Consider the following 15,127-nt stretch of genomic DNA (forward strand, 5'->3'; position numbering starts at 1 on the left):
CCCCTAGAAACACATATAAATAGCATGCATAGCACTAGGGAAAACTTCATGAATAGTGTAACTGTGCTGTAGTATTATTCCTTCTCTCTGTATTGCTCCCTAACTGAAATTAAAAGAGAAAAAAGGGTGGGGAGAATACAGATCCAAGAAGGATGACAGAGGACCTAGTGGGGGTTGTATTGTTAGATAGAAAACTGGGAAATGTTATGTATGTACAAACTATTGTATTTACTGTTGAATGTAAAACATTAATTCCCCAACAGAGAAATTAAAAAAAAAAGGGGGGGGGGAGTCCATTTGGAGCAGTGTAATCATTCAGGCACACAGTCCTGATGGGGGAAAAAAAAAGGAAGATCTAGATGAATACTTGTAACAACTTATAGTATAACAACGTACACTGGTTAGAAAAATACAATGTCTATTTTTAAATAAAGTAAGCATCATATTGGGAGTCGGGCAGTAGCACAGCAGGTTAAGCGCACATGGCAAAGCGCAAGGACCTGCGTAAGGATCTTGGTTCGAGTCCCCAGCTCCCCACCTGCAGGGGAGTTGCTTCACAAGTGGTGAAGCAGGTCAGCAGGTGTCTATCTTTCTCTCCCCCTCTCTGTCTTCCCCTCTTCTCTCCATTTCTCTCTGTCCTATCCAACAACAACAACAACATCAATAATAACTACAACAATAAAACAACAAGGGCAACAAAAGGGAATAACTAAAAATATTTTTTAAAAAACATTATATTAATCATACTATAAAAATAAGAAGCTATATGTACATTTTCTGGTTTTCTCTCTTGCCTTCTTTCTGCTTTATGTGAGTTTTTTTTTTTTTTTTAATTTACTTTGTAGCACTGATCAGCTATAGCTTGTAGTGGTAATGAGGACTGAACCTAGGATCTGGAAACCTCAGGCATGAGTCTTTTGCATAAACATTATGTTATCTCCCCTGCCCTCTTCTTTATTCTTTTTAAAATGTTATTAATTAATTAAATCAGTAACCAGAGCACTGCTCTCAGCTCTGGCTTATGGTGGTATGGTGGACTAAACTGGGACTTAGAGCCTCAGGGAGAAGAGATTCTTTGTACAACAATTATGCTATCTACTCTCACTCATTATTTATTAGTAATTAATTAATTATTTTTTTTTGCCTCCAGGGTTACTGTTAGGGCTCGGTGCCTGCACTACTAATCAACTACTCCTGGAGGCTATTTTTTTCCTTTGGTTGCCCTTGTGTTTATCGTAGTTATCGTCGTTACTATTATTATTGTTGTTGCTGTCATTGCTGTTGGACAGAGCAGAGAGAAATTAAGAGAGGAAGGAAAGACAGAGAAGGGGAGAGAGAGACAGACACCTGCAGACCTACTTCACTGCTTGTGAAGTAACTCCCCTGCAGGTGGGGAGCCAGGGGCTGGAACCAAGATCTCTGTGCCAGTCCTTGCGCTTCATGCCATGTACGCTTAATCCACTGAGTTACCACCCAACCTCTGATTTATTTTTTATTTATTGGTCAGAGACAGAAGGAAATTGAGAGAGGGGACTGGGAGGTAGATAAGGAAGGAGAAAAGAGTCACCTGCAGCACTGCTTCACCACTTGTGAAGCTTTCCTCCTACAGGTGGGGACAAGGACTTGAACACAGGTATTTGTGCATTGTAACACATGTTTAGGTGTGTAACCACACAGCCCCATTTATTTTCCTTCTCCCCGTTTCTCGTGTGTGTGTGTGTGCGTGCGTGTGCGTGTTTTGTGTGTGTGTGTGTGTATGTGTGTGTAGTGAGAGAAACATCTGCAGCACTGCTTCACCACATGTGAAGCTTCCTTTCTGCAGTTGGGGGCTCGGAACTTGACACCAGGTCCTCGAGCACTGTGTGTGTGCTCAACCAGACGCACTAAAACTGGCTCCTTTAATGCTGATATCTAAACATAAGAGATGCTACAAAAATATGACCAATCCCGTTTCCCACCTTCAGCTTCATAAGTGGTGAAGCAGTGCTGCGGTTTTCTCTCTTTCTCTCTCCCTATCTCCCCATCTCTTTCCGATTCTGTCAAAACAAAACAAACAAATCCGAACAGGAGCAGTGGATACATTGTACACACACTGAGCCCCAGCAATAACTGTGGTGGCACTTAAAAAAAAATTAAAAATACTCAGCTATTAAGAATGATGAATTCACCTTCTTCACCTTATCTTTGATGGAGCTTCAAGCAATCATGTTAAAAGAGATAAACCAGAAAGAGAAGGATGAATATGGGATGACCTCACTCATGGGCAGAACTTAAGATATGCTACAAGAACAAAAAGGGGAAACACACAGTGAAACTTGGACTGGGTTTGGTGTGTTGCACCAAAGCAAATGACTGGGGTGGGGTGGTGGCGGCGGTGCTTTTAGGTGCTGATACATGATGGTGGAGGAGAACCTAGACTGGGGTTTAGAATGTTTTACAGAAATTTAAGAAATTTTACCAGTATGTACAAGAAATGTATCAATAATTGTATATACTATAAGCCATTAATCCCTCAATACAAAAATTTTTAATGGTGTTTTGCACCAAAATAAGAGACTTTGGGGTGGGATGGAAGGTTCAGGTCCTGGAACATGATGTCAAAGGACCTAGAGGGATTGAATTGTTATGTGGGAAACTGAGAAATGTTATACATGTACAAATGACTATATTTTATTTATTTTACTAGAGCGCTGCTCAGCTCTGGAGTATGATGGTGTGGGGGTTTGAACCTAGGACCTGGGAGCCTTAGGCATGACAGTCTTTTTGCATAAGCATTATACTATCTACCCCCACCCTGTATTTTATTTTTCATTACCATATATTTTACTATAGACTAGAAACCATTAATCCCCCAATTAAAGAAAATTTAAATATATATATATATGTTTGTGTGTGTATATTATATATAGCAAATCCCTTTTAATCAGTACTCTAAGCACATTTTATTCATTACTAAAAATTTTATTAGTTATTTAGTTTGTTAAATTTCTGTTTATCATAATCTGAGTAGGTCAATTTAACTTTGATCAAAGCATACAGCTTAGAACATGGTAATAATTTGATTCTTAAATATAAGAGAAAATTTCTGGTTTCTAGAAGCAGCATTCCTAACCCAAGCTAGTCAACTGGAAACTATATGATCTAGATTCTAAAGATGAGCATATGACAATGTCTGGCGAGATCATTAAAGGCATGTCACCTAGAAATGAACCTCACACAGTTTATCTTCTAAGAACAAGTCAATCAGTGGCATATTTATGGGTGAGTAAGAGTTTTATTACAGTCATAGTCTTTACTTCTATGTAAGGTCAACTTATTTTCTCATATCTATATATCCTTGGCATCTCACCAAATTACTCTAAGCTCCAAATTATATAACTTGAGCATTTAACCCGTGGAATATATTTTTAAAAGAAAATACAGAAAAGCTCAAAAATTCTCATTGAAATGTTGTGCTTTTAGAAAGAATAGTTTTATTTAATATTGAACCAGATGCTTTGAGTAAGAAAGCTTTGATAAGAAAGCTTTGATAAGAAAGTGCTAGGTATCTGAGATGCAATTGACCTTTTTAAAGTGGAATGATTTTATTTGTTCCTTGTACCTGAGTAACATACTGCGCAGGGAGCACCGCATATCCCACGTTCCCTGTTCCAGGGGCCGGTGCCAGCACAGTGCCTGGTGGCAGGTTAGTGAGGTTTGGTTGGATCTGTGGCAGTGGTGTAGCAGGCATGATAAGCCGCTGCTGTGGCTGGCTGGTAGTGACTATCTGTGAAGTGGGGTTGATGGGTTTTGGAACAACCTGGAAAATAAACAGGAAGTATACTAATAACAATAAAAAGTAATGCTACAGGTTCTCAAGTATTAATTTCTCAAACTTACATCTTTAACTGTTTTTTTTTTGGGGGGGTATGGTTGGGGGACTGGGTAAAGGTAGCACAGTTGTAAATCTCGGAACATGCATACACATGGTCCCAACTTCGATCCCCAGCACTGTATATGCCAAAGTGATACTCCAGAACTCTCTCTCTCTTTCTTATTAATAAGTGAACAAATACATATCTTCAAAATTTAATACAGCAATGGGCAACGAATACAGGCCCCTTGTACTTAATTCTTACCTTCTAGTTTCTAATTTAGGAGAGACTGGGAAAAGAATTTATGTTATACTCACTTGTTTGACAGTCTGTGCTGAGACGATTGGAACTGACATCCGAACTGGAGTGGTGTTAACAACCACAGGCTTTGCTTTTAAAATAAAGAAAGAAAAAATAATCTATTTGCAGAAAATACACACACACACACACACACACACACACACACACACAGTATTTAAGATATTTATTCTCTGAAGATATCCTCATGAAGAACTTAAAGAATTCTATTTGTGGGGCCAGATGGTGGCATACCTGGTTAAGTGCACATACTACAGTGCACAAGGGCTGAGGCTCAAGCCCCTGGTCCCTACCTGCAGCGGGAAAGCTTTATGAGTGGTGAAGTAAGCCTGCAGGTGTCTCTCTCTCTCTCTTCCCCTCCCCTCTCAATTTATGTCTTTATATAATAATAAGTAAATAAAAATAATAAAGAAAGAAAGAATTCCATTTGTTGGGGCCAGGTAGTGGTGCACCTGATTGGTCACACATGCTACAATGCACAAGGATCTGGGTCCAAGCCCCTGGCCCTCACCTGCAGAGGGAAGTGGTGAAGCAGTGCTGCAGTTATCTCTCTCCCTTACCCATCGTAGTTTCTCTCTGCCTCTATTAAAATAAATAAAACACTTTTAAAAATTCTATTTGTAAAAAATATTCCATTTGTTTCCCTTTTTATAATAATCCTTCATTAATTGTTAAATTTTTATTGTTTATTAAGTGAGAGAGAATCAGAGCATCATCATTCTGGCACATGTTATGCCTGGGACTGAACTTGGGATCTTATACTTGAGAGTCCAGCACCTATCTACTTACTGGACTATCTCCCAGTTGCTGAAACAATCTTTACTCAGGATAGTTATCTTTCAAAACTCCTTAACCTATTTACTATTTAAATTTTCATTTTTAAATATATTAATGAGAGAACTAGAGGATCATTCAAGCACATGTGATGCCAGGGATTAAACATGGGACTTCATATTTTTCTTTTTTAAAGAGTTTATTTACTCATAAGAGAGATAGGAGGGGAGAGAGGTAAAGAAGGAAGAAAGGGAGGGGGGAGGGAGAGGAAAAGAGAGCGAGAATATGAACCAGGGCATTACTATGGTTGGTACATGTGCTGCCAGGGATTAAACTTGGAATTCCATGTTTGAGAGTCCAATATTTTATCCACTGTACCACCTGCCGACCATGAGACTTTTTATGTGTTTAAGTCCAAAGGTTTAGCCTCTGCACCACCTTCAGGTCCACAACTACTGATCCTCATCTATAATATGGGAATAGTTTCTTCTTTATACGCTTTAAGGATTATATTGTTATTAACTTAGAAAAAATTATTCAAGCAATGTGTAACAAGTACTAAATGCTCAGCAAGTGCTGCCATTGCTGTAATCACAATTAAGATTATATAAATCCCAGGTAGCCAGTGTTCTTAGGAATCTAAAGCAAAAAAAAAAAATACTGAAAAAAACTATATTTGAGTAGAGCAAATTAGATAATTACCCAAATAAGTACTACTAGAGAAACGAAAGTAGAACCAAGAGAGAGGTCAACCATAGAACATGCTTAAAATTTTTTTTGAAACATTTATTTATTCCCTTTTGTTGTCCTTTTTTTTTTTTACTGTTGTAGTTATTATTGTTGTTATTGATGTCATCGTCGTTGGATAGGACAGAGAGAAATAGAGAGAGTGGGGGAAAACAAAGAGGGGAGAGAAAGACACTTGTAGACCTGCTTCACCACTTGTGAAGCGACTCCCCTGCAGGTGGGGAGCCAGGGGCTCAAACCGGGATCTTTATGCCGGTCCTCCGCTTAATCTGCTGCGCTACCACATGACTCCCAGAACACACTTTTTATTATTATTATTTTAAATATTTACTTATTTTCCCTTTTGTTGCCCTTGTTGTTTTATTGTTGTAGTTATTGATGTCGTTGTTGGATAGGACAGAGAGAAATGGAGAGAGGAGGGGAAGACTGAGAGGGGGAGAGAAAGATAGACATCTGCAGACCTGCTTCACCGCTTGTGAAGCAACTCCCCTGCAGGTAGGGAGCCAGGAGCTCCAACCACGATCCTTAAGCCGGTCCTTTTGCTTCGCGCCACGTGCGCTTAACCCGCTGCGCTAAGGCCCAGAACATGCTTCTTATACCATGCTCAATACCTACCCCAGGTTTAAGCTCCAGTATCACAAAGAAAACTCTACGGATGACAGATAAGTACTATAGGGCATCATCTCCTCCTTCCTTTTTTTTTTTTAAAAAAAAAAAATATAGTATATTATATATAAAATATAGTAGTTTGTACATGTATAACAATTCTTTTTCTCTTTTTAAAAATTAATTTATTTATTTTCTCTTTTGTTGCCCTTGTTGTTTTTTATTGTTGTAGTTATTATTGCTGTTGTTGTCGTCATCATTGTTGGATAGGACAGAGAGAAACCGAGAGAGGAGGGGAAGACAGAGAGGGGGAGAGAAAGATAGACACAGGCAGACCTGCTTCATCACTTGTGAAGCAACTCCCCTGCAGGTGGGGAGCCCGGGGCTCGAACATGTATAATAATTCTTAGTTTTCCACATAATTCAACGGCCCTCTAGGTCCTCTGCTATTATGTTCGAGGCCCTGAACCCACCCCCTTGCCCCTGAGTCTTTTACTTTGGTGCAATACACCAAACTCAGTCCAACTTCTGCTTTGTGTTTTCTTGTTTTTCAACTTTTTTTTTCTTGTTATTTATTGGTGATTTAATAAGGGCCTCTCCCTTTCTTCCCTCTCCCTGCTCCCTCCCTTTCTACCTTGAAATAGACTGAATGAAAATGTCAGCCTGGGGAACAGAGGGATCCTACATGCTGGAATCTGAGAGAGGGAGAGAGAGGGTAAGCAAACTTACATAAAAAAGAGATATAATGCTATGGAGTGCAAAGGAAACAATTAAAAAAAAAAAATCATTGGAAGTCGTGCGATAGCACAGCAGGTTAAGAGCATGTGGCGCAAAGCGCAAGGACTGCCATAAGGATCCGGGTTTGAGATCCCGGCTCCCCACCTGTAGGGGAATCGCTTCACAGGCAGTGAAGCAGGTCTGTAGGCGTCTATCTTTCTCTCCCCCTGTCTTCCCCTCCTCTCTACATTTCTCTCTGTCCTATACAACAACAACAACATCAGTAACAACAATAACTACAACAACAATGAAAAAGAACAAGGACAACAAAAGGGAAAATAAATAAATAAATAAAACATTAAAAAAAATCATCTCTGACCATACCACCCTGAATACGCCTGATAGCAGAAGCTAAGCAGGGTTGGGCCTGGTTAGTACTTGGATGGGAGACTGCCTGGGGAGTACTGGGTGCTGTAGGCTGAGAAAAAAAAAAAAAATCAAGGCTATATATAGTAGAAACAGTATTTTTACTTTTGGTTGGATTATAAGAGCTGACAGTAGAAGACACAAAGTTGAGGGTCCTGGAAGGATACCAGAGGGTATTCTGATTTAAAAGAGCACAATACCAGTAAGGTGACAAAATAGGAAGATGAAGGCAGGTAGGAGAACTCTAGAAAGAACATATGGTTGGTAGTGATAATAGCGTGTCTCTGAATCAACTAAAACCACTATCCTGTCTCCTTAAGGTACTGCAATAGATAAAGAAAACATTGAACTCTAAATCTGAGGTCCTGATTTGGATCTCTGGCATCTTTTTTTTTTTTTTTACTTATTTTTTAAATTATTTTTTATTGTATTTTTTACTTATTTAAAAATTTTTTATTATCTTTATTATATAGACAGCCAGAAATTGAGACGGAAGGGGGTGATAGAAAGGGAGAGAGACAGAGAGGCACCTGCAACACTGCTTCTTCACCACTTGTGAAGCTTCTCCCCAGCAGGTGGGGACCATGGGCTTGAACCTGGGTCCTTACGCACTATAACATGTGTGCTTAACCAGGTGATCTCTGGCATCTTATGTACCATAGTGCTGCTCTGGTTCTTACCACCCCCCTCCCCTTGCCTCATATACACATACATATATTAAAAGGGTCCATTCTATGGTAGAGATGAATCATATTTCAGTGAAGTTGTCATACCAAAAGATTGCAAGAACATGAGTTACAGGAGAAGTGACATCTGCTATCTGGTTTGCAAGTATTCTGTTTTGATTTTATTACAGTAGTATTAGTAAGGTTGTAATGACCAGTGTGGACCGATCCTAAGAATACTACATGGAGAGAGTCGGGTGGTAGCCTAGCGGGTTAAGCACACATGGTGCACAGCATAAGGACCTTCGTAAGGATCCCGGTTTGAGCCCTGGCTCCTCAACTGCAGGGGAGTCACTTCACAAGAGGTGAAGTAGGTCTACAGGTGTCTATCTTTCTCTGTCCCTCTCTGTCTTCCCCTCCTCTCTCCATTTCTCTCCTAACAACGATATTAATAACAATAATAACTACAACAATAAAACAAAAAGGGCAACAAAAGGGAATAAATAAATATTGAAAAAAAATACTACATGGAATTAACAGTCTGGACCAGCAGCTAGGAAATGGCTCAGCAAGTAGTATTTGGTTCTATCCCCTGAATAAGCATAACTTTCGTGAGAGATTTTGCCCCCCTTCAATATGAATATTAAACAACAGTAACACACACACAGTCCCACTAGGAAAAGATAGAAACATGCCGGGAGTATGCGACACGCTAATGCCCATATCCAGTGGAGAAACAATACAGAAGCCAGACCTTCTACCTTCTGTATCCCATGTTCCCAGAGGGATAAAGAATAGGAAAGCTTCCAATGCAGGGAATGGGATACGGAGCTCTGGTGGCTGGAATTGCGTGAAAATATACCCCTCTAATCCTACAGTCCTGTCGATCATTATTAAATCAATCAAAAAAAAACTCTCTCTCTCACACACCCCTACACACATACACCTTGAATCCTACTTGGGTTACAGCAGAGAAGAGCAGAGTCCCTGTACCACCTGTTCCTTAGGAAGGAGCTGTGATCATGGTTCCATGAGCTCATAGAGCAACAATTCTGAAGCAAGAGCAAAAAGCCAGAGGACTAGGACTTCCGGGTGGTCTGATATAATGGGAAAGGATATCTAGCCTGATCCACTCACATCACCTGGGACACATGGGTGATTCTTATCTAGACAATAAGAAAAGATTAACAGAACTCAGGCATGCATAAGCATACACATGTATCAAACAACATGGGAACTTTAAGTATACATTAGCTGGGCATCAACATGTTGAGTTTTAACTGAAACCTGAGGAATGAAGAAACTAAAATGAGGTAGTCAGAAAACCAACTATACTTACAGAGGTGCTAAAAAGCTCAACAAGGTAAAAGTCTGAATTTTTCCTAATTTCTGAAAACAGCTCCCACGCCCCAACCCCATCATACACACATACACTAAAACTACTGCATTTTTCACAAGACTTGGGACAATCTTTCACTGCTCAGAAATCATACCCAGAAGTGTTCAAAGTTTTCAGATTTCTTAAGTGGGAACCCAGCATGGTGCAGCAGGTAACACAATAAACCCTCAGGCATGAGGTACCAAGTTTTAACTCCCAACATCACATAAGCCAGAACAAAGTTTTGTGTTCTCTCTCTTATTAATGAATAAAAGGAAATAAAAATGAAAAATGAAATTTCTTTAAATTGAGTCCCTTCCTCACCAAGAGAGTAGGAAATTATTATTTTTTAATATTTATGTATTTATTATTTATTCCCTTTTGTTGCCCTTGTTGTTTTATTGTTGTAGTTACTATCGTTGTCGTTGTTGTTGGATAGGACAGAGAGAAATGGAGAGAGGAGGGGAAGACAGAGAGGGGGAGAGAAAGATAGACACCTGCTGACCCTGCCAGCTTCTATGAAGCCAACATCACCCTGATACCAAAAGCAGACAGGGACACAACCAAAAAAGAAAACTACAGACCAATATCTCTGATGAACATAGATGCGAAAATATTGAACAAAATTCTAGCCAACCGGATACAGCAGTATATCAAAAAGATTGTTCATCATGACCAAATGGGGTTTATCCCAGGCATGCAAGGTTGGTTTAATATACGTAAATCAATCAATGTGATCCACCACATCAACAAAAGCAAGACCAAAAACCACATGGTCATATCAATAGATGCAGAGAAAGCCTTTGACAAAATACAACATCCCTTTATGATCAAAACACTACAAAATGGGAATAGATGGAAAATTCCTGAAGATAGTGGAGTCTATATATAGCAAACCTACAGCCAACATCATACTCAATGGTGAAAAACTGGAAGCATTTCCCCTCAGATCAGGTACTAGACAGGGCTGCCCACTATCACCATTACTATTCAACATAGTGTTGGAAGTTCTTGCCACAGCAATCAGGCAGGAGCAAGGCATTAAAGGGATACACATTGGAAGAGAAGAAGTCAAACTCTCCTTATTTGCAGATGACATGATAGTAAAACCTAAGGAATCCAGCAAGAAGCTTTTGGAAATCATCAGGCAATACAGTAAGGTGTCAGGCTATAAAATTAACATTCAAAAGTCAGTGGCATTCCTCTATGCAAACACTAAGTTAGAAGAAATTGAAATCCAGAAATCAGTTCCTTTTACTATAGCAACAAAAACAATAAAATATCTAGGAGTAAACCTAGCCAAAGAAGTGAAAAACTTGTATACTGAAAATTATGAGTCACTACTCAAAGAAATTGAAAAAGACACAAAGAAGTGGAAAGATATTCCATGTTCATGGGTTGGAAGAATTAACATCATCAAAATGAATATACTAACCAGAGCCATCTACAAATTTAATGCTATCCCCATCAAGATCCCAAGCACATTTTTTAGGAGAATAGAACAAATGCTACAAATGTTTATCTGGAACCAGAAAAGACCTAGAATTGCCAAAACAATCTTGAGAAAAAAGAACAGAACCGGAGGCATCACACTCCCAGATCTCAAACTGTATTATAGGGCCACTGTCATCAAAACTGCTTGGTACTGGAACATGAACAGACACACTGACCAGTGCAATAGAATTGAGAGCCCAGAAATGAGGCCCCACACCTATGGACATCTAATCTTTGACAAAGGGGCCCAGACTATTACATGGGGAAAGCAGAATCTCTTCAACAAATGGTGTTGGAAACAATGGGTTGAAACATGCAGAAGAATGAAACTGAATCACTGTATTTCACCAAATACAAAAGTCAATTCCAAGTGGATCAAGGACTTGGATGTTAGACCACAAACTATCAAATACTTAGGAGAAAATATTGGCAGAACTTTTTTCCGCATAAATTTTAAAGACATTTTCAATGAAACGAATCCAATTACAAAGAAGACTAAGGCAACTATAAACCTATGGGACTACATCAAATTAAAAAGCTTCTTCACATCAAAAGAAAACACTACCCAAACCAAGAGACCCCTCACAGAATGGGAGAAGATCTTTACATGCCATACATCAGATAAGAGTTTAATAACCAACATATATAAAGAGCTTGCCAGACTCAACAAGACAACAAGTAACCCCATCCAAAAATGGGGGGAGGACTTGGACAGAATATTCATCACAGAAGAGATCCAAAAGGCTGAGAAACACATGAAAAAATGCTCCAAGTCTCTGATTGTCAGAGAAATGCAAATCAAGACAACAATGAGATATCACTTCACTCCTGTGAGAATGTCATATATCAGAAAAGGTAACAGCAGCAAATGCTGGAGAGGGTGTGGGGTCAAAGGAACCCTCCTGCACTGCTGGTGGGAATGTTAATTGGTCCAACCTCTGTGGAGAACAGTCTGGAGAACTCTCAGAAGGCTAGAAATGGACCTACCCTACGACCCTGCAATTCCTCTCCTGGGGATATATCCTAAGGAACCCAACACATCCATCCAAAAAGATCTGTGTACACATATGTTCTTGGCAGCACAATTTGTAATAGCCAAAACCTGGAAGCAACCCAGGTGTCCAACAACAGATGAGTGGCTGAGCAAGTTATAGTATATATACACAATGGAATACTACTCAGCTGTAAAAAATGGTGACTTCACCATTTTCAGCCGATCTTTGATGGGCTTTGAAAAAGTCATGTTGAGTGAAATAAGTCAAAAAAAAGAAGGATGAATATGGGATGATCTCACTCTCAGGCCGAAGTTGAAAAAACAAGATTAGAAAAGAAAACACAAGTAGAACTTGAAATGGAATTGGCGTATTGCACCAAAGTAAAAGACTCTGGGGTGGGTGGGTGGGTGGGGAGAATACAGGTCCATGAAAGATGATGAATGACATAGTGGGGGTTGTACTGTTAAATGGGAATCTGGGGAATGTTATGCATGTACAAACTATTATATTTACTGTTGAATGTAAAACATTAATTCCCCAATAAAGAAATAAATTATAATAAAAAAAGAAAACAAAACAAAAAGGGAGATAGGCTGATAGGCATAAAGTTGGAAAAGAAGACACACATATGTACACTTGAATTATGAAATTTTCCCATTGATTTTTCCACTCTTCCTGGATCTTCAGCTTCCTTTATTTTTTTTTTTTTTACTTATATCAAAGTCCTATTCTTTATCACTTGTAAATCTGTGTTGCCACAGTGGGTTAGAAAATAGCTTACCCAGGAGAGCATACATTTTATCATGTCTAGGACCTTGGTTTGATCCCCTGGTCACCATAGGGAAACACCATACAAAGGCATTGGACCAGTGCTCTAGTGTGTCTCTCTCAATCTTTACCTTAAAAACAGTAACAGTCTGCTAGAAGTGGTAGAATCATGTAGGTGCAAAGTCCCAGAGAAAATTCTGATGGGGGGAAAAAGTTTGAAATGAATGCTCATTCAGCATTTGTGTGTGTGTGTGTGTGTGTGTGTGTGCGCGTGCGTGTATGCATGTAGCAAGCTTTGGCTTTCTGTGTCCGTTTCTATCTGAAAAGTAGATCAGTAGCAGCAGTCAAGCCCCAGTGACAAAATAAATAATTTTTTCTTTAAAGAAACTATAGTGAGCCAAAGAGCTCACTGGGGGGTGTTTGTGCCTTGCCATGGTCCAAGTTCTGGCACAACATGTGAGTGCTATGTACTTGGGGAATTCTGTTGCTTTGATAGCTCTTTCTACTGTTCTCTTTGACTCAGGCAGGAATGGTGAAATCATGCATGCTCCACGTCTTGACTTTACAAGAAAACACAAAATAACAACCATAGTGACAACAACAAAAACAAAACAGTCACTAAATACTAAATGATTGTTTTATAAAATCAATTTAAAGAAGGATTTGTAATATAGCTATTTGGTGTGCTGTATTTTTTTTTTTTTTTTAACCAGAGCACTGCTCAGCTCTGGTTTATGGTGGTGCAGGGGATTGAACCTGGGACTTTGGAGCCTCAGGCATGGGAGTCTGTTTGCATAAGCATTATGCTATCTACCCCTGCCCTATGTGTGTGCCATATTTTTAAAATAATTTTTTAATTTTGCTTCCCCCCCGCTTTGTTGCTCTTGTTGTTTTATTTTAGTAGCTATTACTGTTGTTAGTGATGTCGCTGTTGGATAGGACAGAGAGAAATGGAGAGAGGAGGAGAAAACAGAGAGGGGGAGAGAAAGACAGACACCTGCAGACCTGCTTCACCGCCTGTGAAGTGACGCCCCTGCAGGTGGGGAGACCGGGGCTTGAACCAGAAGCCTTACGCTGGTCCTTGCACTTTGCGCCACACGTGCTTAATCTGCTGTGCTACTGCCTGATCCCCAGTGTACCATATCTTTATAGAAAACACATTGACTGTGGTCTGGGAGGTAGCATAGTAGATAAGGAGTTGGAATCTCACGCATGAGGCCCTGAGTTCAATCCCTGGCAGCACATGTACCAGAGTGATGTCTGGTTCTTTCTCTCTATCATTTCTCATGAATAAATATAATAAGTAAGATAGAAAGAAAGAAAGAAAGAAAGAAAGAAAGAAAGGAAGGAAGGAAGGAAGGAAGGGAGAAAGGAAAAAAGAAAACACACTGACTGTGGTCCAGGAGATGGTGCAGTAGATAAAAGCATTGAACTATCAAGCATGAGGTCCCAAGTTCAATCCCTGGCAGTATATGTAGCAGAGTGACATATACTGTGTGACCCCTTTCCTCCCTCCCCTCATTAATAAATAAATAAAAATACTTTTAGGGAGTCGGGCTGTAGCGCAGCGGGTTAAGCGCAGGTGGCGCAAAGCACAAGGACCGGATAAGGATCCCAGTTCGAACCCCGGCTCCCCACCTGCAGGGGAGTCGCTTCACAGGCGGTGAAGCAGGTCTGCAGGTGTCTATCTTCCCCTCCTCTCCATTTCTCTCTGTCCTATCCAACAACGACAACAATAATAACTACAACAATAAAACAACAAGGGCAACAAAAGGGAATAAATAAATAAAATATTAAAAAAAAAAACTTTTAAAAGAAAACACAATGACAAAAGAAAAAAAAAAAAGAAAAGAAAACACAATGACTTTCCCAACAGTAATTTAAAATGTACATTTTGTTGTGGTTGTTTAGTCCCCATGAGTTGTTAGCATTAAAATCCCAAAATCTGGTCCTTTAAAAAAAAAAAAAAAAAAAAGTGAAGAGCAAACAAGTAGTCATTCATTCTTCCATTTATATTCAATAAAAACCAGCCACTTAAAATCATGAACTACTCTTTGATATTGACAGAAGATGCAGCATTCAGGAGCCAGGTAGTGGCACAACTGATAGAGCACATGTTATAATGTACAAGGACCCAGGTTCAAGCCCTGACCCCCACTTACAAGATGAGCAGTGAAGCAGTGCTACAGATGCATTTCCTTCTCTCCCCTTCTCTGTGGATTTTTAAACATTTTTTAAATTAATTTTTTATTATTGGATAGGGAAAGAGAGAAATTGAGAGGGAATGGAGAGAGAGAGACATCTGCAGCTCTGCTTCACCACTCAGAAGCTTTCCCTCTGCAGGTGGGGACCAGGGGCTTGAACATGGGTCCTTACACACTGTAA

The 15,127-nt window shown here is 39.6% G+C and overlaps 1 protein-coding gene across 7 annotated transcripts in view; it reads right to left on the reverse strand.

Moving 5' to 3' along the window:
* LIN54 (lin-54 DREAM MuvB core complex component) overlaps window positions 1–15,127 on the reverse strand; it is an 85,224-nt gene that overhangs the window by 18,152 nt on the left and 51,945 nt on the right. For all 7 annotated transcript variants that reach the window (XM_060187990.1, XM_007518488.3, XM_060187988.1 and 4 more), the window contains exons 6-7: window positions 4,172–4,245; window positions 3,602–3,799 (exon numbers count right to left, since the gene is read on the reverse strand). In XM_060187990.1, the coding sequence (XP_060043973.1) occupies window positions 3,602–3,799; window positions 4,172–4,245 (272 nt within the window). The remainder of the gene's footprint in view (window positions 1–3,601; window positions 3,800–4,171; window positions 4,246–15,127) is intronic.

This window comes from Erinaceus europaeus, chromosome 3 (assembly GCF_950295315.1).
Source record: "Erinaceus europaeus chromosome 3, mEriEur2.1, whole genome shotgun sequence".
NCBI lineage: Eukaryota > Metazoa > Chordata > Mammalia > Eulipotyphla > Erinaceidae > Erinaceus > Erinaceus europaeus.